A 25,723-nucleotide genomic window follows, 5' to 3' on the forward strand; every position below is an offset into this window, starting at 1 on the left:
CTATTCATGTTTAATGGAAAAATGTTAGAAAATACAAATACAAAAATTAAAAATTCTATACTACCTTGTTATTGTCAACATTTTTATATAAATAGAAAAAAAGAAATAGTATCTATCTCAGAGATACATAGAAATACACACAATTTTATTACCTGAGTTTCTAATTATAATCTGCCCATCTTCCCTGTGTATATACTTCATTGATTATAGTACTGATTTAATGTAATCATTATACATAAATGTACCTTAATATATTCATTATATATGAATGTGCCTTAATTTATTTTGACCCGTTCCTTATTATTGGACAGATGGGTTTTCCCAATGTTCACCAATTATAAATAGTACAGTAATGAACTTTTTGACAGTTCAATTATTTCCAAAGGATAAAGTACCATAAGTAAAATGCATGGAGAAAAGCTAAGTATATGTGAAAGTTATAACATGTATTGTCTGTTGCATTTCAATGTTATATTAATTTATTCTTCTATCTCCCTAAATGTGAATAAGTTCGGCATCTTGAATTTATTTGTTCATGTTTTATTTTAAATATCTTTGATTATTAGAATATACATATATATGACACTTACTGATTATTTAGGTTCTTACTGATCACATTTTAGGTAACTGGAATGCCATTTATGCTATGTATTTTTCAATTTGTTGCTTGAATTTCAATTTTACAGCAAGGTTCTTAACCTTTTTTTTTTTTCCAGTGTAGTCAATGTTTCAGAATGATCTTTCTGCTTTCATTCTTTGGTGCTATGCTTCCAGTGAAGAAGATCTAGAGGGCATTTAGCAAGTCTGTAGAAGTTTTTGATTGGCACGACTGGGGAAGCTGCTGTTTGTGTCTCTTGGGTAGAGGCCAGAGGTGTCGTTAAACAAGCACAATATAAAGGACACCCCCTTCTTCCCACAGGAAAGAATTATCCAGTTCAAAACCTAAACAGTGTTGAAGCTGAGAAACGCTGATATAATTACCAATATTTTGTCCTAGTATTTTGAAGGTTTCACTTGTTAACTATTAAATTTATTTAACTGAATTTTCTTTGGTGAACTAGTTAACGTAGGGATTTAACTTTATTTCTAAACAGTTTGGTGGCTAGTATACTTCCTATATAACTATCCCTTTCACCACTGATTTGAAGTGTCACTTTTAATATATGCTAAATTCATTAATCGCATACATTTAAATGTTTATATATACTTGTATCTATTTTGAGGTCATTTATCCCAGTGATTTTTCTATTCTTCCATAATTATATTGCTTAAAATTCTATATTTTTAATCATAAATGTTCAGATCTGATAACAAAAGCCCCCACTTGTGATTTTTCTGACTAAAGTATTTTTCGAATGGTAAAAAACAAGAGAAGCAAAGTCAAAAGTTAAAAGACAGACTGACAGAAAATACTTGTAACATATATCACAAAGATTCCTAAAGTATAAGAATCTTTTAAAAAATGAGGACCAAAAATGCTACAGAAAAACCAGTAAAAGAAATGTAAAGCCAATCCACTAAAGAGGCACACCAGCTTTCATATCTATGAAAAGATGTTCAACTTTTTTCATAATAAGAGAAATGTCAATTAAAATCACATTGCGATGCCATTTCTCACCTACCACACTAAGGAGGCTGTTGGGTAACCAGAACTCTTGTCCATAGTTAGTGGGAAGGCAACATGATACAACCCCTGTAACGGGGAATCTGACAATACCCAACCTAATTATGCATACATTTATCCCTCCACCCTGCAACCCTACTTCTTCTTGTGATTTATCTTGATGATAATCTTCCACAAATATGAAAATATACATGTACAGGGTTATTCACTAGGGCATTATTTGTATCTGCAAAATACAGGAACTAATCTAAATGTCCAAATACAGAAAGTCGACTGAGTAAACTATGGTATACACATAAAAAGTTACCATGCAAAAAAGAATGAGAATAATGAGTACAATGAATTTGATATGAAATGACTTACAGAATATACTGTTAAGTGAAAAAGAAAGCAAAAAGGTTATCCAGTGTGCTTAAGTAAAAAGTGAAAATTAGTGTATATATTTTATCTATTTTTGTTAAAAAAAAGGAAAAAAGAGAAAAAAATTGGAAGAAAAATAAAAATTAAAAAAAAAATCCAGAAAACAATTAAAATGGTTACTTATAGGAGGGAGGGAAGAACCACATAGCAGGGACACAGGAGAAAATGATACCTCTCTGAGAGTACCTTGCTATAGACTTTTAGGATCCATGTTAATATTCTACATATATACTAAAAAAAAAAAAAAAAATCAACAGTGTAAAAAACCAGGTAAACTTAATTCCGAATGCAAATGGAAACAGATGAATCAAACTGTATTTCAAATCAATAAAATAACCAACCATTTTGGGAACACAGGAACAATCCAGTAACTTTGGAATTCTTGTTCTCTGACCACATTACTGTCAATGCCAGAAGACTACCTTTGGCTACATAATGTTGGTAGGGGAAAAAGACCAAATAAATATGGTGTTTCTTTTAGTAAATCTGTTTTTCACAGGAACATGGTACAGTGTGAGTCAACTGAATGTGTATCGTAGGAATGAAGAAATGAGTCAATGTGTTGATGTTTTGAAAATCACAGTTTTCACTCTGGAAGAAGAAACAGAAATGTTGAAATGGGGCAAGGCAGGAGAGGCAAGAAAGAACTCCCTGGGGTATCAATTTTCAGAAACGGTGCACATGTAAACATACCCTTATTAGCTTTGTACTTTCTAAGCTACTGGAAGCTATGGCTCCTAGTATCCCAAACTCACTGTCCAAACAACTCCCCATCAAAAGGAACCAAGGCTCCTTGAAGAAATGACTGATTCCAGCAGTAGGGCAGGAGAGAGACAAGATGAGCTTGGAACATTCTGTTGTCCCAGAAAGTAAAGTGCTTATAAGATAATATGTCAAGAGAACACAGGAACCAGTCCGAATTAGCTCCCACTGGCAAAATCTGGGACATACTGGGCATCATAATAAACATAGCACAATGAAATATAACCTACTGAATAGAACGAGAATGTCTAAGTCTACACTGATGGCAAAAAGATGAGTGAATGAAAAAATGGGGGAAAGGAGGAAGAGTGGTGGGATTAACGAATTTTGATTATGTAACTGTCATAGTAAAGGCTGGTTTTATATAAAAATCATCAAGAGACGCTCGATTTTATAAATGCTTAAGATGCAAGTGATGTGCATGTCTTTAAAGCAGCACCCAGAATGCTTATTCACTGCAAGGAGGAAAAACTAAATAATATAGTAAAGAAACTGGACAACTCTTTGGCAGAGTGATGGCATTTAATATCATCAAGGAGAGGTATGCCAACAACCTGAGAAGCTCATGGCCTTATGTAACATTCTAGTCAAGACTGTATTATGGAATCCTATCATGAGAAAATATCAGAAAAACTGAGAAATATTCTAATAAAACACCTGGTATGTATATATTCTTAACAAAATGTGCATGCCATGAAACAGAAAGGCTGAAGAACTGTTTCAGGCTAAAGTGAAATAAAGAGAAATGAAAATGGAACAAAGTACACTATGTGGACAATTAAGAAAATTTGGAATAGGGATTGTGTTTCCTTGTGATTATCTTTGCTGCGTACGTTGTGTTCACCTAATAAAATGCCCTTATTCTTAGGTAAAAATAAACTTAATGTATTAAGGGGTAAAGTGCATAATGTATTCAAGTCATTATCAAGTGATTCAGAAAAAGACTCATAAATATAATCAACACCTGTGTACATATATGTACAAGTGTGTATGTGGGGAAAGATAAACCATGATAAAACCAATGTGGCCAAGTGTTTAGGAAATTTTCAGACTATTCTTGCAATAATTCTTTAAGACTAAATTATTTAAAAATAAAAAAGGAGAAAGCAAAAAAAAGAACAAAGACACCAAGAAAATTTTAGGTATTTTTGCCTGCTTATTTTTCCATATGATCTTTAGAATCATTTGTCTGTGGTTTGAGTTGATACTTTTCTTTGAAATGTATGAAATCACAGGGTGTTCTGACAAGTGGCAACACCATTATAATAGTTTTTCCAAATAGGCACATAATTCTCATCATTTATTTAGATTTTTTATTTCCTTGATTAGTACGGATTACCAACCCGATTCACAGTTACTGAATGTTATTGCTATCCTGTATGTCCAGTATCTTACTTACTAGTTTTTTTTTTTTTCTTTCCAGTTGATTTTCTTGGGATTCCTAGTAGAATTTATCTTCAAATTTTTCAATTTTCATTCCTGTTCTCCCACAACAGAGGTGGTGGTGGTGAGAGTATTTTTATGTTGTTTCAGATTTTAATGTGAATACAAGTCAGTACCTTCATAAAACTATGGGAAGTATGTTGGTTGGAGATGTTATCATATTAGTAATGTATCTTACCACTCTCATTTCTAAAAATTTCTACAAAAAATTTTAAAATTTTTAATCAAATGCTATCTCAGTATCCAGAACATGGTCATGTTTAGTTTTAGCTTTGTGTACTGTTTTTATAATAGTAGATTTCCATGCATTCAAATAATTCTACATACTTGAAATAATCTGTTCACCATCATGGTATATGTAAGACAACACTGCATGATTTTTTTGACAGTATTTGATCTATGATTTATGGATCTTAGTCATAGGTGTGACTGGCCTACAGTTTTATTATGCTATCTTTATTAAGCTTTATCAGGTCTAGGTAGACTGAACTTTTATGTTAATAAAAGGTGACGGGGTAAAGTAATTGATGATGTTCATAATGCATACTGAGTGGCAATTGCCTGTAAGTGTTTAGAAAATGAGGTAGAACAAGCTTTGTAAATAATTTCTCATTCTAGGTCATCTGGGTATAATTTTAATCTTTGGAACAAGCAATTTGTCAATCATCATTAGTACTATAAAAAACAAACAGCTTTGCTGTTTCCATGGTGAAGTGAATTTCTCTGCAGGAGTCATTATAAGTACATAAATGACAGTGCAATACTGTTTTAATGGCAATTCGAGCTGGTAAGGTTTAAAAACCATTTTACTTTCAGACTTAGTAATCACCTGGCCCTGACAAGGATGCTATGTGTCCATACTGCAGTAAGTCTAGGAATATAAGTAGTAAATGAGCAAATTTTAACTGCTTGTTTGAAAAAATTTCAGATTGGTCAAAAAAAATCACTTAGTAGGAATACAGTTCCTATTAAAACTACCATGACCACCACACATTCACCACACCGATCCGATACCATTACATAGGCTACACGCTTTCTTTAGATGTCACCCGTTTTTCCACTGATACCCTTTTTCTGGATCAGACCAGTATTACCACACTGCATCTAGTCCTCCCATCTGGGATTTTTTTTGGTTTTGTTTTTCATGACTGACCATTTTAAAGAATACAGCTTGGATTTTTTTTTTTTTAACACTAACAAATCATTTTTTAAATGATAGTACTTGGCACATATGAGAGCTCACTTTCTTTTATTACAGGATCTTTAGTTCAAGACTTCAGTTATTTTCTTGACTTTGGTCCCCAGGAATCATTTTGCTCTTCATTTTAACTTTAGAGTGTATTCTTACTGTCAGCTAGCAACTCAGCCTACAACACTGTATGTAGATCAGAGGTCAGCAAAAGACTGCTGGGCAGTCCACATCCAGCCTGCCACCTGATTTTGTTAATAAGGTTTTATTAGGTCATTGCCACACCCGTTTGTTTAGGAATAGTCTATGGCTATAAACATTGTTTTCCTGACAATGTAGTGCTGAACAGTTGTAACAGTGACTGTTATGTCTGCAAACTTGGAAGTATTTATTTTCTGTCCTTTTCTAGAAAAAGTTTGTCAATCTTGGGAATAGATAAATGGAAAGAACCACAGCTTTGGAATTTGATTGGCACAATACTATTAGTTAACACTATTAACCACAACCTGGGATTGAATCCTGCCTTTACCATTAAATGACCTCAGACAAAGTGTTTACTGTTTTTTGTTTGTTTGGTTGGTTGTGTTTTTTTTTTGGTTGATATGGGGGATTGAACCTAGGTATGCTTAACCACAGAGCCACATCCCCTGCGGGGAGCCATCCACAACTCCACACCAAGATCGAGTAATTAACCAGGAATGCCTGGCCTCAGGAACTCACAGTCGGATAGCCACTGTTAAAGAACACCTGAGTCAGGCGGTATCCTGTGTTAGCTCACCGCTCAGGTTCGAGTACGGGCACCAGCCCAGGACGGGAGACGGGAGTGACCCGCTAGAGCCAAATGGCGGGCTCACCTCCACCCCACATCCTGTTTTGGGGAGGAAGCTCCTACGGTCCCTTCCACCTGTAACGGCTCTAAATAAAGCAAGCCTGGGGGCTGGGGTTGTGGCTCAGTGATAGAGCGCTTACCTAGCAAGCACGTAAAAATAAATGAATAAAATAAAGGTCTATCAATATCTAAAAACATTTTTAAAAAAATAAAATAAAATAAAGCAAGTGTGGGTTGCTTCATTGTTAGAGCCAGAACCTTCTGGATGGCTCAATGGGTCATGCCCCTGTATTCCTACTTTTTTGTCTTTATTTCTGATATATATATTTCTTAGCTTTTATTTTGCAGCCAGCCCAACCCAACGGGAACCCTGTCCCTTGCCCACGCGGGATGGGAGTGAGTACCGGCGCCTGGAAGAGGGTGCCCTCGTGAGGAATTCAGAAGAGAAGGCAAATGGGACAGGAGGGTGCTAGGCCTCCTTTCAGGAATAAAAAGGTCCATGCACGTGGAGTACCTTATGGAGAGAGAGAGGAGAGATGAGGACTTTCACATTGCGTGACCATAAACACAGGCAATTCAAACTCTAAAAGAGAGCAGTCTATCCAGTTGTGCTTGATATAGAGGTCAAAAGTGAGAATTCGGTGGAGAGAGCGCAACTTCTGCACTTCTTGGAAGCAGTAACAAAATTGATTGCTCGATTTAAATCGAGCAGACATGATCAGCAAGTCTGCCGGCCTCCCACAGCTTCTTCCTCTGCCCAGAATACTATGGAAAACGTGGGTACAACCTAGCCTGAAAGTAAAAGCTAACCTCGGCTGAGTTAGATGAGGGAGTTTGTTTTTTATTTTGAGTCAGGGTCTTGCTAAATTGCTCAGGGCCTTACTAAGTTGCTGAAGTTAGCCTTGAACTTTTGATTCCCTTGTCCTGCCACAGCCTCCTGAGAGGCTGGGATTACAGGTGTGCACCACTATGCTGGGCAAGCGTTTACTATTTTGAACCTCAGGTTCCTCATCACTGTTACTTCACAGACTAAGAGAATGTTATGTACACAACTGCCCACAGTTCTTAGAGTAAGGAAGGCTCTCAATAAATGCAGGTTACTTTGACTAGGACTTTCATTAACAATAAAAACATTTTACTTGTAATTCTGCTTTACACTGCTTTTCACAATTCTATATTTTCTAGGTTTCCATCCACTACAGCCTTCAAGCCCAGACCATTATTTTAGCTTATCCTTTTCTATGTACTGAATACTAACTCAAGTTTTTATTGAATACTTATCCCAGAATAAAACTTAACGTCAGAATGCAGCCTGAAATATCGTTACGGATATATCCCAAAGGAAGTGAGCATGTGGAAATGATTCAAAATATACCAGTTTGGAACAGAACTAGTCTGCAAAACTCTCTGCTCATTGCTATACTTCTTCCTTTTATTGGAACTTTGTGAAAGACTTGGCAGTTCATCCACTTGGATAAGGATGGAGACAAGGATGTTGAGAAGCGGTGCTCATGAGATTTGAGACACGCACACATATTTACTCACAAAATCAAGTACTTCCAATTAGTATACAGGGAGCTGATTTGCTATTCCAAACTTGAAGGAATAGCAAAGCACAGTTTCTATTGCATTATATTGATACTTGATATATTTTCCCTAATATACCTTTATAAACATACACCTTGTAGAATGAAGAAATCAGAGGTCTAATGAAGCACTGTACACCAAAATGAACCAAGAGAGAATGTCAGCCAGCTTCTGAGATGCAAAGCAGATAGTACATGCACAGATTAAGCAGATCAAAGTTATCCTTACTAAATGTGGCTATCTGGGCACATTCAACAGTTTTGTGTGTACTTAGTAAGTTACTCCTACTCCCATATATGAAAATGCATAACATATGTGAATACAATCTGTAATTCTATGCTTCCAACTCTGATGTCATCATTAATGCTAGCAATTAGCCCTGCATAAATTATGGGACTAACATACCAACCAATTTTGTGGTCCCTGTCAGTGACAGATGAGGAATCTTGTAAATAAATGCCCTTCCTTTGGCAGTTGAGTCAAACAATCTCCTTAGGTTTCTACAGATGTGATTTATTTGCATAATGTCTTTCCTTTTTTATTTTTTAATAGCAAAAGAAACAATGTGTTCTAAGTGCTTCGGCATGTGTGCCTGGTTAACATTTCCAGCTTCAATGTTTCCTGAGAGGAAGTAATTCAAAGTGTGTTATCTAAACAACTCTAATAGGTCTAATCCAGGAAACGATCAGGGTTTTACTCATAATAACATGCAGAACTAATACTGCATGGTCAAGAAACATTTTAAAACACTGAAGTAAAATCTTACACACACACACACACACACAATGATGGTGTTGGCAATAGGCAATCTGTTCTCTAGCGACCAATGTGATAGAGGTTAAAATTCCAACTCTTAAATGGCAACCAGGATTGATCTGATTAATATATAGACTAAAATACAATACTTGATTAATATTATAAGTGTTATGCCAAGTTCAATTTTTATTTGGGAAAATGGCTGAAAATGAGACCAAAAGTGCCTTAAGAGTTAAGATAACTATCAGTTCTGAGTGGTATGGTGTTTTTAAACAGGAAATAAGGCAAGAATGACAAGAAACAATGGCAATGATTTAATTTGTGACTGCAGAGCAGAGGGTTTGCCAACTGGTAGTTTTTCAGAGGAGGTCTTAAAACCTCAAATGACCCAAATAAATAAATAAATAAATAAAAGTACTGAGCTGTCTTCAAACACTAAAATAATTAACCCACAATTATATCCAATTTATCATCCTGAATGAATCTTGAAAATAAATGACATCTGACTCATCCTAAGGAAACTATACAACTTTTAAAAACTGGAAAATAAAAATAAAAATTGGCTACCTCCAAAATTCATTTACTCTTCATCTTTAAAACTCCTTTTCACATCTGACAAAATTGAGGTTGCACAGTCACTGATCATTTCTGACCTCTCTGGAATGTAGCCAAGAACAAAGCAAGAACGAAAAGGGTGCTGGTCAAAAAGGAGAGAGAAACTGCTCATGTGAGGGCTTACAGGAAGAGCTTGCACAGCCCTGCTCCTGTCTTATCAACAGCCTGCCAAACATGATCCACCATTTCCAGCCCATGGCAGACCGGAGTGGAAAAAGTGGAAATAAAAACTGGGAAGACAGACTACAGAGGCAGGTATTCTAAGATACAGGAAGCAAAAAAAAAAAAAAAAAAGGAAAAAAGGAAAAAAAGTTAAGACGACCATAAAACACCAAATTATCAAGGTACGGGGGCTGGGCATGCAAAGGCAAAAGTCACACATATCTCAAGAGGTATGGAGAGCTTCGGTGAAATATAGAACAGGAGATAAAGGAACATTCAACTTTTGCTCCAGTACTCTTTTTAAGTGGCAAAAAGTACAACATATTATAAGGAAATGAAAGGAAATTAGAGTCATTTTGGAAAGAATTTTCTTAAAACACAGCTATCCACAATGCTGGTTGTCTAGAATGAGTTTGTACTCCAAAGGTTCTAGAGAAAATGCTGGAGCAAATGATCCCTTGTCCAATTCTGAAAATCACAAGAAAAACAGTGTCCCTGATATTATCATAAACTTAAAACACAAGAAGACTCCTTTTCTGAGCTATCAAGTCAGAAACTAGGGAGTGGTATTTTAAACTGCCAACAGTCGTTAGACCAAATTATACTCTGAAAACAAAACAAACAAACCCCTCAAAACACTGTATTAGTACTACTCTTTATGTTACTTTACAGGACAACCACAAGATGCCAATGTATGCAAAACAATTATCTACTAATAAGCTGTTTTTTGCATTTTAAAAGACAAACATGATCAGAAAAGATGTCAGAGCATAAATCATTACTAGAGTAGAATCACAAGTAGCCCCAAACCTCTCATTAATATATTTTCAAGGTCCTGTCTATAGTTTGTTCTGTTATAATGAATATGATAAACTTTGACATCTGTTTAATTAAATTACTTTATCTATGGAAATAAGGCCCAGTGTAACTGATTGGCAAAAGGAGAAGGTCTTTATTTCCTGGGAACTTTCTCAGATAGCAACTTTAAAAGGGTAACTAAAATGCTAAGATAAAAGGCACAAAGATTGCTTCTAATCTTTGACTTGTGAAAAAAACTGGCTGATTTTCAGTAACCTGGAAGTCTTGGAAGAGATTCAAAGTTCAGCATCAAGTTGCACTAATCAAATTAAACTTGAGAACTCTTGCTTATTTATTCAGTGATGCATTTTAGCACTTTGAGTTTATCTTTAACACTGCTTCAAACAACTCAACTCTAGGCTTGCTTCTTACTAACACTGGTTAATACTTTAGAAGTTTTAAGTTAATGCTTTACAGTGATATTTCTGATAGAATTCAATCTGACCCATGAAATGCTAATTAATTAGAAACTACACTGAAGTTGATTGGAAGAAAACATCAAGATAACTGGCAGAATTTTATTTTTTAAATACTAGAGTCATACTTTGGATAAAATATAAAAAGTGACAGGTGACAGGTATAACATTCAACCAAACATTTCAAAATATAAAAAGTGACAGGTATAACATCCAACCAAAGTTGCCAAATCCTTTGTTTTAGACCATATATTTCAGAAATACAAAAACAAACAAAACAAAACAAAACAAAAAAAAACTGAAGGATTTTGGTCATATATGTATTGTACAACATGAAATAATTATTGAACATGTTTATTTAGATTTTTTTAAAAAGGAATAACCTGCGCAAGCTATGATGTCAATGTTAAATATATTTCCTGATTACAATCTTGATTCTTATCTCAAGTCCACAAACAGAGAGTGAAGGAAAAGAAAGATGACTGAATTGAATTAGAGATCTAGTTTCCAAGCTAGTGGAATTTGCTGCTACCTAGTATTGGGGCTTTGTGTGAATCAATGAAGTTGGCTAGCCTATCTGCATCTTAGTTTTCTTATTTGTTAAAAAAAAATAGGGCTATGTCGTGTCTAAAGTCCTTTCTGGATCTGAAATTTTTATTTATTTGTTGTTTTTAGTTATACACAGATCTAAAATTTGATCACTGTAAAAACTCAAAGTCTGCAAGCTGCCTCATCTTGCTGGATTATTTTATAGTACTTCATCATTTTACTCTTCGTCAAGTTTCTTGGTATCAAGAAGCTATCATACAACTGCTCTGAATCTTATATTAATTTTTTTCCTATTAAAAAGGCACATCTGGTAAATATACACAATGGAATACCATTCAGCCATTTTTTAAAAAAGGGAAATATCATTTATGACAAACAGAATAAACCTGGAAGATACTATGCGAAGTGAAACAAGCCAGGCACAGAAAGACAGACATTGTGTGTTCTGACATGCCATGTGAAAGCTAAATAACAAAACACACAGAAGCAAAGAGCAGAATGGTGGTTACCAGAGGATAGGAAGTGGGGTGAATAGGAAGATGTTGGTCAAAAGGTAAAATGTTACAGGTAGATAGGAGGAATAAGTATTTGAGGTAATGGGTTAATTAGCCTGGTTCAATCATTCCACACTGGATGTATATCAGAACATCACTTTCCATTCTATAAATATAGCAATTATAATTTGTCAATATCCAAAAAAAAGGGCACCCTTAAAATCCTTCTCCCCACACTACAGAGGCTCTGTTGCTAGAAAATGACATCCTTGCCATCGCGGGTGCCAAATGCAGTAATTAGGAGCCCATATGCAGGTGACAGGGTTGTCAGTTCAGCTCCCTGCCCCTATCACATGGTATGGAAATGGTACTTAGGAGGCCTGAGCAGGCAAAGGTGGTGACTCCTCCACATTTGACTGGAATCTCACATTCCTCAGTGGGTCACTTTCCCTAGATGAGATAATATGAACTTGTTATGTTGCCTCTGGGATCATCTCTGCTGGAATAGCTGAAAAGCATGGACCAAACTGGCTAGAACTAAAATTAGTAACAATAAAGCAACCAGATTAGAGTATCTGGGTTCACTGACTTGAGGGCAGTAATTTTAAGGTGTGAAGTTTTGGGCTGTTGCAATGAAGACAGGGAACCTCAGATCCAATGCAAAATCAAAATTGTCCTTTCTTCCCTCACCTTGTACAACTTTCACAGTAAGGACAGAACTGGATTAAAGCTTAATTGATTAATCATTATTCTGATGGCAGAAAATGTATATGTGAGAAAATTTCCCATCATCAGTGGGCTGGGTTTGAAAGGCTGGAGATAACTACTTTTTTTTTTTTTTTCCTTTTAAAAAATTTTTGGTATTGGGGGTTGAACCCAGGAGTACTTAACCACTGAGCCACATTCCCAGTACTTAATTTTTATTTTGTGAAAGGGTCTCTCTAAGTTGCTTAGGGCCTTGCTAAGTTGCTGAGAGCTGGCCTTGAACCTGTGATCCTCTGCCTCAGCCTCCCGAGTCACTGGGATTACAGGCGTGCGCCAACTCAGCTGGCTGGAGATATCTGAAATAATTCACCAGGTATCAGTGTAGTGTCTCTTGAAAGCATATTAAGTGAAGGGGTATTCCAAACCAATAACATATGTAACTTCTATGTACTAAGTTCTTATATTAAGAGACTGGGTGTGAAGTGTTAAATTAAGGATAAGTTATAATTTGTGGTGGGAAATTATTCACAAATATGAAACAATTTAGTATGATTTTATGCTCTGAATTAGGTACTGGCAAACTTTTTCTTACAGGGCCAGACAGGCTCTGTAAGCCATATGGTTTCTGTTGCAACTGATGTAGCTCTGCTGGTGTTATGAAAGCAGCCACAGACAATTCATAAACAAATGGACTTGGCTGTGTTCCAATAAAACTTTATTTTCAAAAACAGGTGGCTTGTCCACAGGCCAGAGTTTGCCAACTCCCCTATTGGACACTTGCAAAGGACTTGAGTGTACAACTTCATTTAATTCTCACAACAACTCATTTTGCAGGTGAAGATTTGCCCTTGGTCACAGTCAATGCCTGGAGTTAGAGGCCTGAGTTCAGCTCTAAATGCAGAGCATGAACCCAGTCTGACTGGTCTTTAGATCATGGTGGCTTTCTTTAAGGACAGATGAGTGACTTAAAAATGATTGGTGTGGCTGTTTAAAACTTCAGTTGGGATGGCCAACTCAGAAATGACAAAACTTCTGACTTTGGAAATAAACAGAACAGAGATGGTTGATGAAAAACTAAGAGAAAAAGTCTATTGCAGTTAAAAACAAATATTCAAGAAAGGAAGTAAAAAAACACAAAATCCTCACCATGGAAACTAAAAACTGGATGGATAAAGAAAAAAAGGGGGTGGGGTGGGACAGAAGCAGGTGACTGCTGTTCTATAAACATCGAATGCCTTTAGTTCTGCGGAGATTGAAGGAAATGCACATAAATGATTAGCAAGAAGCTACCTGCCCACATATTCTTGAATTTTCTGGATCATCTTGCCTCCCATTTCCCACTCCTATTTGGGGCTACACTGTTCACATTCACATTTCTTTACCCAGTGAGGGTTCTATGGTTCAGTGCTACCTGTCCTTTTACCATATACTTCATGACACCATGGCTAATCTGGGTAACATTAACCTGGAAGAACTTCAAATCTGATTAACACCAGCTCTGTGTCTACTCTGTACCTGTCTCCAGGCAGCCACAGATGGCTGAAAGAAACACAGGGTGGTACAGAGAAATCTCACTCGAATTTCACAGTGACAAAACTTGAGGACCATCCTATATTCTGTCCTCTTTAACTCACTTTCCAGGTCTTAGAGCTGATGAATATTTCCTTCCTGTCAAGGCTACTAATGGGTTCCATTTTGCTAAATTTGTCCTCAACTTACTCAGCTACTAAGCAGCACTGGATACAGTTGCTCATTCTTCCTTGAAACCTGGCTTTGGGATACCACTTGCTCCTGGCTGTCCTCCTACCTGCCTATGGCAGGTAGATACTTTCATCTCCTCTAGATACTGGTATGTTCTAAGCTCTATCCTCAGACCTCTTCTCTCTTTATCTGGTCTCTAGGTTAGGGTTTCTCAACCTTGGCACTAGTAACATTTTGGGGTGGATAGTTCTTTGTTGTGGGGGCCTCTCTTCTGTCTTGTGGTATACTTAGAGACATCCCATCCGTTACCCACTAGATGGCAGGAATGTCCTCCACCCCACAGTCATGACAATCAAAATTATGTGTATTGCAAAATGTATTCTGAGGGACAAAATCACCCCTGGTTGAGAACCAGTGGTATAGGTTAAACTCAACTGGACCCATGGCATTAAGTGTCTTCCAGGTGGTGATGAGCCCCAAACCCCAAGCTTAGACCTTTCTTCAAGCTCAGACCTTTCTTCAAGCTCCAGATAGGTACGCCCAACTGTCTTCTTGATACCTCTACTTGGAGGTAGTATTAATACTTCTTTATTTATCAATTGTCTGTCTATCCTATTAATTAGACTGTGGTCTCCATGCAGGTAGGTATTAGGATATTCACAATGTATTCCCATTGCTGGGCATATAATAACAGCTCAAAATAAACTTGATGATTAAGGAATTAAACAATGAATGCATTTGAATTCATTTTATGCAGTTAATCAATGATGGGGCAACCAGGCAGATAATTTTAACCCATTAAGTCTTAAGTTTTCAATTCTGTGAATATTTCAATGAAATTTACATAGGTAGATTAAAATAGGTTGCAGGTCATAATCTAAAGCTTATATATATCATATTAATATTATCATATCATTATAGTATAATACAATGATATTCTTCTAATTATAATTTATATAATTATGTATTACATACTATATTTAAGTTTTTATAGGTGTTCCACATTTGGGATAATGGGACAAAATGGGTTAAACATATCAGGTCATCTTTAAAGACAAATTTTTGACAGGTACGGTGATACAAACCTGTAAATTCAGCTACTCAGGAAGCTGAGGCAGGAGTGTTACAAGTCTGGGGCAAGTCTGGGCAACTCAGTGAGACCTTCCCTCAAAACAAATTTTTAAAAAAGAGCTGCAGATATACCTCAGTGATAGGATGCTTGCCTAGCATGTGTGAGGCCCTGGGTTTGATCCCTAGTACTGGAAAAAACATTAATTTTAGGTTAAAAGAAATGCTTCATTTTTAAATAAATGTGGAAACAGTACTGTCTATTCTTTTAGTTAAAATTTTGATATAGTCTTGGGCCAAAAAAAAAAAAAAAAAAAAATAGAACTAGAATTCCCATTCTTTTAACATACTTGCTCTCCTCTGAATTCTTTAGACTTGCTTTCCATTTGGGCATATATATATATTATATAAATTATATGTGTTATATATGCAATATGTATATACACACATATACACACAAATACATATATGCATATATATGAATATATACATGCAAATATTTATTTATATATAATATATAATATTATAAAATATTTATTTCAAATAAAATGTGTGCCTTGACTGTTATGAGACCAGTTAGATATCAGTTCTGAACTCCAAGTGATTTCCTCAATGGTGTCTCCTATTGGTGTAAATTATGTGGTTGACAGTAGAGTGTGAAAGTTTGAAATTTCTTTAAAAAAAAAAAAAAAAAACGCCTATTTCCTGGATCACAAATCTGTGAATAAATAGCACTGTTTTCATTTTATTCTCCTCCTCCTAGGGAAGTAATGAACCAACATGCCATTTCTTTACTATCCCCCCCTTAATTCTCACAGACACTATAATCATGTTTATTTTTAATTAAAGAAGACCATGACTTCCAACATTTACTTTCAGCCTAGGTAGCATCCAGACAACTTCCCATAACTTTCCCCAGTTTATTTGCTTGGATATCTATTCGCTAAGCTTGCAAACATTTGTATTCCTTTACACAACTTTCCTGAGGTTTCTATATCAATCGTCCTTTGAAAAGAACTGAATAATGTCTTACTGATTTATGCAAGCTGGATGTGATAGCTCTCAAAACTTTTTAAGTAATAGACTATTGATGTTAAATATTTATGTTTGCACAGCATGGAACTCAACCCAAATCCAATTAGCTCAGCTCTATGGGTGCTATAAGCTCACCCTTTATATACTTATCCCTGCCTTTCAAACTGTTAAGTGACATCTCTACTACATACATTTTAATGAATGCACTCAAACATGGTATTTTATACTTTTAAAACTATTAAAACATATGAATTTAGTATTATCTTTTTAATCACTGCTTAAATCTTTTCTTTACAAAAAGAAAGTCCCTAGAGGCATCTTTTTAAAATACTATACAGAACAATATGTCACAAAAACCAGAATGCTAAATTTAATACTAGAGGAAAATCTTAAAAATCATGAAAAAATTTTATGCTTGACTTTTCATCATTTGTTCCATATGAAAAGTTTTTTTTGGGGGGGGTACTGGGGTTGAACTCAGAGCACTTTACCTTTGAGATACATCCATGGTCCTTTTTATTTTTTATTTTGAGGCAGGGTCTCTCTAAGTTGCTGAGGCTGGCCTTGAACTTACGATCCTCCTGCCTCAGCCTCCCCAGTCACTGAGATTACAGATGTGCACCACATCACTTAGTACAGATGAAATATTTTTATAAAAGAGTTTAAAAGTATTAATTTGCCTTTCTAAACTTTTTTTCATTAAATAATTCTAAATATAAGTTTTAAGAAGAACTTTAAATCATATGAAGACACTAATGAAATTAGATTCAATTTCCTGGGGCTGGGAATACAGCTAAGTGTTAGAGCACTAACCCAGCATGCTCAAGGCCCTGGGTCTGATCCCTAGAGTCACCAAAAACCAGACAGACAGATGAACAAAAACAGATGTAACTTCCTATGAACCAATTAATGTCGGTAAGTTTAAAAAAAAAAAAGAAAACATTCTCATAAACTTTGGGTATAACTGAATATACACTGTCTCACATACTGGGTCACTGAAGGAGTTAAAAATTATATAAATATTCTTGCATATAAGTAAAATTTACTTAGTATTAAGATTTTACAAACTATAAAATCTCATTCACCCTAAAAATAACACAAAAGAAGATTGACCAGAGCAGTTCCACATTAGAAAGAATGATTTGGCTTAGCCAATAAAATGGGCAGAACCACCTCAGAAACAAGGAGGCTGCTTGGATGCCCCCACCTTTCCTGAAGAGTGTGGGCAGACTGACTCACCCACAAAGACACTGGTGCATTCCTGGGCCAAGATACCATGCAGTCTGTTGTTCACAGAGAGCAGATTTCTAAGAAACAGGATTCTGGCCTCTGAAATCTTAAAATGTTCAGAGAATGTGACTTAATTGGACTTCCTGTGGAAATGAGGTTAAATAGGAAATCCTTTCAAAGTGAAAACTTTCTAATGTGGTTGAGTATAACTGTGGGTGTTGCTGAAGAAAATGCAGTAGATGTATGGGCAATACGACTGAACCTAGTTGGTGGCAATGCTTCAAGATCAAGTCTGGTCTAAGGAGCTTGCTTGCTGGACATGTGGAAGGGAAGTGCCTTGTCCCTTTAAGAATGCAAAGCACATGAAACAGAGCAAACCCTATCTAGCATTTTTTTCTGGGTAAGATTTTATCAATTTTCTCAGAGTATACTGCAATAGGTAGTTGACAAAGAATGGAATGAATCACTGCTGATCTCAGGGCAGGCTCTGGAAGCCTTTTTTCCTTCCTGAACTAAAGGTTGGGTATTCATTTCATCATATGTCCTCGCACTGAAGAGTACAACAACCAGCCCCACAGAAAATCTGGTCAAACAACTGTTACATATTAGGGAATAAACTCCAAATTAAAAAAAAAAAAAAACAAACTTTTATCTGCTTTTGCAATTTTAGTTTTGAACTCATCACTTTTAAATTCTTACAAATGACAATGCTAATGAATAGAGCATGTGGTCAGGAGTCAGGTTAGCTCTGCCCTACCAGGAGCTTGGGTGGCTAACACTAACCCACCAGGAGGAGGGAACTCTCCTGGGAGGCAGACACGCACGTACTGTGTACACACAGACTTGAATGTTAAATTATTTTAGCGAAGATAAATATTTGGTTGTTCAAGAGCTACCTTCACGTTGAAAGTAATTTCCTCCATGACGTACACGCGTTCAGGAAATGCTTTAGCCACCTCCTCCACACTGTTGAAATATTGCACTGGCTCTTTGATGTCTCTGTCTTGTTCCAGCAGCTTGAATTGCCCTAAAACACATGATAAAGGGAAGAGATGTGAGATGTTTCTGCTGGACAGCTGTCACCGTGGCGACAGCACCCTCTTTATGCCAACCTTTTTTTTTTTTTTAAATCAAAGATTCCTGTTCATCATTTAAAAAAAGAATTCCCATGGCACGAAGGTTTTGTTAAACTAGAAATATTACATATATTATTATTATAACACTATATATAATATATATACATATATATGAGCTTAAAAATGAAAACAAAGAGTTTTCTCTTTTTCTGCTTATATTCGCAGGTCCCAAATTACTTGGAATGGATGCCTACTTGTCATTTGGGCTCAAAGTGAAAACCTACTGATATAAGAGGTTCCTTATTTTGTTTTTAACAGTAAGTTACCTTGCCATTTAGTTGTAATAATACCCACACGTTACATTCTAAACCAAAGTCCAGTCGTCTAGCAGAAATTAAATTTTAAAGTTTAATACTTTAAACAGAGTAAATCTGGGTGTGGTGGCACATGCCTGTGATCCCAGTGGTTCAAGAAGCTAAGGCAGGAGGACCGAAAGTACAAAGCCAGCCTCAGCAACTTAGCAAGGCTCCAAGCAACTTAGTGAGACTGTCTCAAAATGAAAATTAGAAAGGACTGGGGATGTGGCCTAGTGGTTAACACCCCTGGGTTCAATCCTCAGTACCAAAAAAAGGTCTGGGGATATGGTTCAGTGGTATAGCATTTGCCTTGTATGCATGAAATCCTGGGCTCAATTCCTTATATGACACAAAGTAATAAAATAGAATAAAATAATATAATGGACTTCTAGTTTTCACAAAATTGAAATTCTTGGTTTCAACAATACAGGGGAAAGTTCAAGAGCTGTTGTGATGTGTGCCATCACAGAGGCACAGCATGAAGTAGAGCTGCTGGGTTACAGGGTGAGCCTCTTCCCAAGAGTTGAGCCTGGCCGGCCGACAGTGGCCAGGGCTCCACGCAGCTTCCTTCTTTTCTTTTGACTGAAATTCAAGTTAGTAAATATACTACTGTGGTGTACACAAATTGGGGAATTTGTGAAGAACTTTGAATGTATTCTTAAAAATGTCAAGGATCAATTATTTACACGTTTTCAATATTAATGGATATTGCTGCTACATTTTAGGAGGATTGTTTTCGGTTTAAAATAAAAGATGATTTGTACTCCAGTCTAGGACACCATTTTCAGTGGCTATTTTGTGAATTGGTTTATGTTATAACACTTGGAGAAACTTGAAAGGAATCAAAAGCGATCACAAGGCAGTTTTCAAGCAGATGTTGGTGGGACATGAGGCAGAAACAGGAAAACTCTGATTCCCACTCTGAACACATTACTTAGTGTCTACTAGGTGGACCCATTATTCCAGATTCTGAAGATCCATCCACATTCGCAACAGACAAAAATTTGTGGAATTCTGAAGGTTACATTCTAGTGGGAGGTAGAGAATGTCACAGTGTCTGAGGAGGTGAGAAGAACTACAGGATACAGGGAAGGTAAGGGGCAGGCCAGAGCAGGTAATGCTGAACAGGTGACCCTGGAGACAGGTGAGAAAGTGTCATGCTCAATAGTTGGGGGAGAGTTCTCAGGATTCTAAGCACAGGCAACAGCTTGAGAGAGACCCTGAGGGAGGTATAGGTACTTGCTTGGCATTCCGCCAGCCCGGCTGGAGCAAGGTGAACAAGAGGGAAGAAAGAAGAGAAAGAATGTCAGCGTGAAGGAGAGGCGATTTCACCGCTGACAACCACTCTGGTTGCCATGTTGGAAGATGTTAAAGTGTAGGGTGCAGAGTTAGGAGGCTCCTGGGTAATTCAGGCAGGATATGGCAGGGGTTTGGGAACAGCAAGAAAGTGTTAGGAATTTGGCCTGGGCCACTGAAGGAACAGAGCTGTGATGAACTGAGTTGGAACAGACTGCGGGGGTGGAAAGAGGACCAGAAGTCCATCTGGACAGGTAGTCTGAGATGGGTATTAGACATATAACACAATACAATGAAGATATCCAAAAGTTCTTAGATGGACATATACATGTGGAGGTCAGGAGACAGGTCTGACAGGAAATAAACCTGGAAGTCATCAGCCCATAGACGCCACTTCAAGTCATGACACTTTAATGATGATGAACGATAGTCTCAAGTGCAGACAGAGAAGAAGTTTAAGTTCTGAGTCCCAGGACACTGAGGATGAACAGCCAGGTGAGTGAGTGGCAAATCAAAAAGGGGTGCATCCTGGAACAGATGGTTGAGTTCTTCAAGGGAAGTGATGCCGAATGCTGCTGATGGGACGTGCGATGATGGCTGAAAACCAGGGGATTTAACTGGGGAGTGGGATAGAAGCAGTAAAATCACTGGGCCAAATACTGATTGGACTGGATGCAGGAAAGACCCAGAGGGAGAAACTGGGAAAGATAAGAGTGGACAGCAGATGATGTCTGCAGACTACTCCTGGAGAGGGAAGAAGAGGCATGGAGCGGGGGCTGTAGGGAGGAGGTGCAGTGGGGTTTGGAAATGTATGTTTTCTTTAATATAATGGGAGAAGTAACAGAGTCATTGGATGTCGATGGAAATGACCAATAGAGAGGGGTAAGCTGACTTTGGGAGTTAATAGAGCCCAAGTGCTGAGCCAGGAGAGGGGCACATCTGACACCAGAGTGGAAGGGCTGCCTTCAGACCAGAGTACAGGCAGCTCATCTCCACCTACAACAGGGGCAGCAGCAGTGGGAAGCTCCCTGTTGTTGCTTCAATTTTTCCAGTTAAAGTTGGAAAGAAAACATCTGTTGAAAATAAGATTGAAGGAGGTGTTGTTGGAAGGTTAAGGGATGAGAAAACAGTCTGAAGCTCAGTGATGGTAAATAACATATAATATGTGTGCAGGGCAGCATTAAATTCCCACATGAGGGTCCAGATCATAAATTAAAAGTGAAACCAGAAAGGACAACCATGCTTTTATCCAGTCAAGTTCAAAGGGAAAGTCAGTAGATGTGGATTCACCTAGTGCTGTGGAATCACCAAGTATGAGAAGAAACAGCAGGTGAAGGAGTCAGGTTGTGTGCAAGGGAGTCATTTTGCTGCCTATCCTTGGACCTTCAACTGAGTCCACAGTTCTGAGACACAAGATTCTGGCTGAGAAGAAGAGAGACGTGAAAAAGGTAGTGGGATCTATGGATCATGGGCTTTGATTAAATTGATTTTTTTGACTTTGGAGGCAGTTATCTCAACAGTCACAGAGCAGAGTGGCTTACTTAAAAATCATTACCTAAAAGCTTTAGATAACATGAGGACAAACTTCTCAGGGTCAACCCAACCAAAGAATAGATTAGATAAGCACTTTGAAAATATCTCCTATGATGAAAAAGATGATCCTTCAGCATTGCAATGGGATGGACCCAGGGCGAAAGCAGTTGTCAACAGAGGTTAAAATTTATAAGTGCACTTGGTTGGAATCTCCACAACCATCTGACAGAGACACTGGATGTTTGCCAACTCTTCCAATTATCTATAATTGTGATTTATTATTTTCTAATTTGTTAGATGAATAAGAAAGAATTACAGATTTGGAACCTGAACACAAATCAAGCTATCATTAAACCAGGCATAGTTTCATGAAAAACTGCAAATGATATGATTTTTTTCCAAGAGTATGAAAGTTTATTTTAAATTTGTGATCAATATTTTAGAAAAAAATTTCCTACGACATCAGGAGGTGATCTCTATGTACATTATTCATTAGATTGGCAGATGCTTAAATCTCTGAGTTTCATTTATTTTCTTAGTAGTTACACTAAAAAAAAAGCAAAAAGAAAAAAGTTAACTTTAAAATTTCATTTAAGCCAATACATCTAAATTTAATATGAACATATTTTATATTCTTTTAAAATTTTTTTGTCTTAAATCTAGTGTGTAATTTTTATCTTTTGACATAGAATATTTTTTTCTCATGAAATAAGAAAGTTTGAGAACTCTTTATTTGATGTAACTCCCTCTATTCTCTTCTCCTCCACCTTGGGCTCTTGTTCTTTAAGCCTTTTTAAATTATTTTTCTACTGCACCTGCAGTCTTGTGTGATACATTTCAGATATATTTTGGCCAAATGAGACCAAACAAACAGTCACATTTGGTATGGCCACAGTGTCAATGTTCAGTTCTATAGTCTCATCTGGGTTTGTCATCTTGTTGGACAGGAAACCCAGAATCACATATTTGGGAGCATTTACAAGAAAAAAATAAAGCAACAGCCAAATATGACCAAATGTAACAACTTTTAACATTTGAACATAACTCCCCATCAAAAAAATAGTAGTTTCATTTGTAGTTTTTTTTTTTTTCAGATTGTCACAGAAGATTTTAGTTCACGTGTTTATGTGCATGTTTTAACATTTTAACCATTCTCTTGTGATCTGTTATCTAAAAGGAATTAGTTACTTTACATTTCTTACACCCCACAAATGTCTTTAAAAAAATCTCAAATAGCTTAGACCTATCAAAGGTCTTCTTAATGTAGCAGGGTCACAGTACACATGTGATTTCCTTCTGCAGGGGTTGGCAAACATGTTCTGTAAATATTTTAGGCTTCGTGGGCGAAATGGTCTCTGGCCAGGTTGCACAAAAGCAGCCACAGACAACACAAACGACAAGAGCGGTTGGCTTCCAAGCGAACTTTATTTACTGAAACAGGCGGCAGGTCAGATGTGGCCCTTGGGCCACAGTCAGCTGATCTCTGACCTGTTGAATGGAGTGGAAAGTACAGATCAGGGGAGTGGCAAAATAAGACAGGAAAAGTGAAATAACCAGTCCTTTCATTCTACATGACTAAATAGTCACACCAAGGTCTCTTGTGAGGCACCTGGAACCAGATCCTAAGCTGCCCATGTTTATCTTAGAATTGCAGTTTTCCCTGCAAAATAGGTGTCCAGAATCAACAAGCATATGCTCTAGAAGTGGACTTGTATTAGGAGAATATTTACATTATTCACATGTATGCCTGCATATTCTCACTGTGCTTTACAAGACTAAATTTCTATGAGCTTCACTTATCTTCTTTTATTGAAAAAAAAAAAAAAAAAAAAAACAGTGACATTCTCTGATGAGTCAACTCTACATCCTCTGGGAAAGATGCTGGGCTCTGCTATTACCGCATTCCCTGTGACTGCTGTGGCCTGGAAATTGGGAACTTGTTGGAGTCCAACCTTGGAGATTTGGATGAGTTAAGGGCCAGTGCCCTGCCAAAAGTGAAATCAATTGACATAACACATATTCCCACAATCCCCCTGTGGAGGAACTAATTTTTTAACAGACCATTTCATGAATAACAGTCTTTTGTGCCACCAAATGAAAACATTTGGAGGTTGTGGAAACATCTGTTCTGAGATGTCATTGTCAAACTCTGTTCTTGGAGAGGGGGGACACTGCATTGTCTTTCAACAGCTTTGATGATTCCATAAAACGTCTCTGTTGTGAGAGCTGGTCCATCTGCAGAGCCTGAAATTCCCAGGAACCAATCCAACAGCAATGACATGCTCACTGACTACAGTTTAAATAGATTTAAGGGAATATGTAGAAGTCAAAGATTGATGCTATATCTTACGAGTTATTTCTCAAATTATACTTCATAATTAATACGTTGAGAAGTGTCATCTAGAAAATATCCATTTTTGGGCAGGTTTTTCATGACAGTCTGTGAATTAGCTCACAATGGCTAACACATGAAGCGCAGCCAAGAGGCCCCAAATCTTCCTTTGAGCATCTAAGTTTCCAGAACTTGTACAATGCTGAGGGACCACAATATAATACATTCTCCTTTACTTACAGAGAAAGGTCACTTGTCAGAAATGAAAAATGGAAACAAATTTTGCTAATTAAGAAGAGAGAACCACAATGCTGAGATGCATAGAAATGAGAGGGAGTTAGAGGTGGTGGAGTTCAGGTCTGTCAAGTTTGCTACTGGCTGGGAAGTTATGGTCGGTGGTCAGTGGGGATCCACTCTGTGGCTCTGGCAAGGGCAGGGCTCTCCATGATTTGTACTCCTCTGGTCCCTGTCACTGCTGGCAATAAGCATGGCCTGTGGTAAATCTTCTTTTATGGCTATAGTCTTACTGCTTTCCATCCCTTCAGCACAGTGGTATACTTTATGTATGTATGTAAATAAATAAATAAATAAATAATCAATCAATCAAAGCCCAGGACTATGGAATCCATCTGTGGGTCCCATAACTCAAGTAAACAATACTCTACTGAAGTCTCCCTCATTGCTGGTAATAGGGAAATGCTGCAAAAATCAGCCCCAGATGATAAAATAGAAAAGAAACAAGAACATCAAAGTGAGCAAAAAATTTAAGCAAAGGGAGACCCAGAATGTTGACAGTGTCACCAAGGGATGGGCCTGCATCTGCTACTCAGTGGGTACTCCAGTGTTGGTATCACATTGGCACTGAGGAGGTGCTTACTAAATAGTGGATGGGTGAACAAACAAGCTTTGCTTCTCAGGACCTCTTTCAGAAACAGGCCTCTAACCCTGAGTTAGATGGCTCCAAGTTAGTTGTGCAAATGAAAGGCATGTTAAATGGGTCAAATAACTGAGCCTAAAACCACTGGGTCATTTCCAAATGTGAAGAAATAAGCAATTCTCAAGTGATAGAAACAAAATGGTTGCTGTTTTTCAAGAAAAAATAAACAAACAAACCCAGGCAATAATCTGTACCTGTAGTCAGGATCTACATCAAAAATACTCCTATGTTTTTATCTTCAGTATGTGTGTAGGCTAGAATCTCTATAGACCCGGAATATCAAAGTAGATTTGCCAGGCAGAAGATATGTGCCTTGTTACTGTGAATAGCAGAAACTAATGCGTTGCTTTTTACAAAGTTTATGGTCCACTCATTTACCTAAACTTTTGAGTGTCTGCTACTTAGCTTTCTTTATCTTGAGTAATGTGATCAATACGTGTAATTTAACAAAAAATTCAAACATACTGTACAAAGTAGGTGGTGAGCCTCCCTCCCAACTGAATCCTCAGATCTCCTCACTGAGAGAGTGACAACCATTCTCTTGTACCCCTCTCCAGAGGCAGGATTCAACAGTGTACCCATATATATAATGTCACCCTTTACAAAACAAGAAGAGTGTTTTGTATAGTTATTTCATCAATGCATAAAACTTTGCTCATTCTTTTTAAGGGCTGCACAATCATCCATCCCAAGCACATACCATAACTAATTTAACTAGTTCCACTGATGGACATTCAGATTTATTTCTAT

General features: G+C 37.0%; 1 protein-coding gene across 3 annotated transcripts in view; it reads right to left on the reverse strand.

Moving 5' to 3' along the window:
* Positions 1-25,723, reverse strand: part of GAREM1 (GRB2 associated regulator of MAPK1 subtype 1) — a 181,990-nt gene that overhangs the window by 19,558 nt on the left and 136,709 nt on the right. For 2 of the 3 annotated variants that reach the window (XM_079109330.1, XM_079109329.1), the window contains exon 3: positions 18,340-18,470. The exons of the other annotated variant lie outside the window; for it this stretch is intronic. In XM_079109330.1, coding sequence (XP_078965456.1) covers positions 18,340-18,470 — 131 coding nt within the window. The remainder of the gene's footprint in view (positions 1-18,339; positions 18,471-25,723) is intronic. 3 annotated transcript variants of the gene reach the window in all.

This window comes from Sciurus vulgaris (genome assembly GCF_902686455.1).
Source record: "Sciurus vulgaris genome assembly, chromosome: 13".
NCBI classification, from domain to species: domain Eukaryota; kingdom Metazoa; phylum Chordata; class Mammalia; order Rodentia; family Sciuridae; genus Sciurus; species Sciurus vulgaris.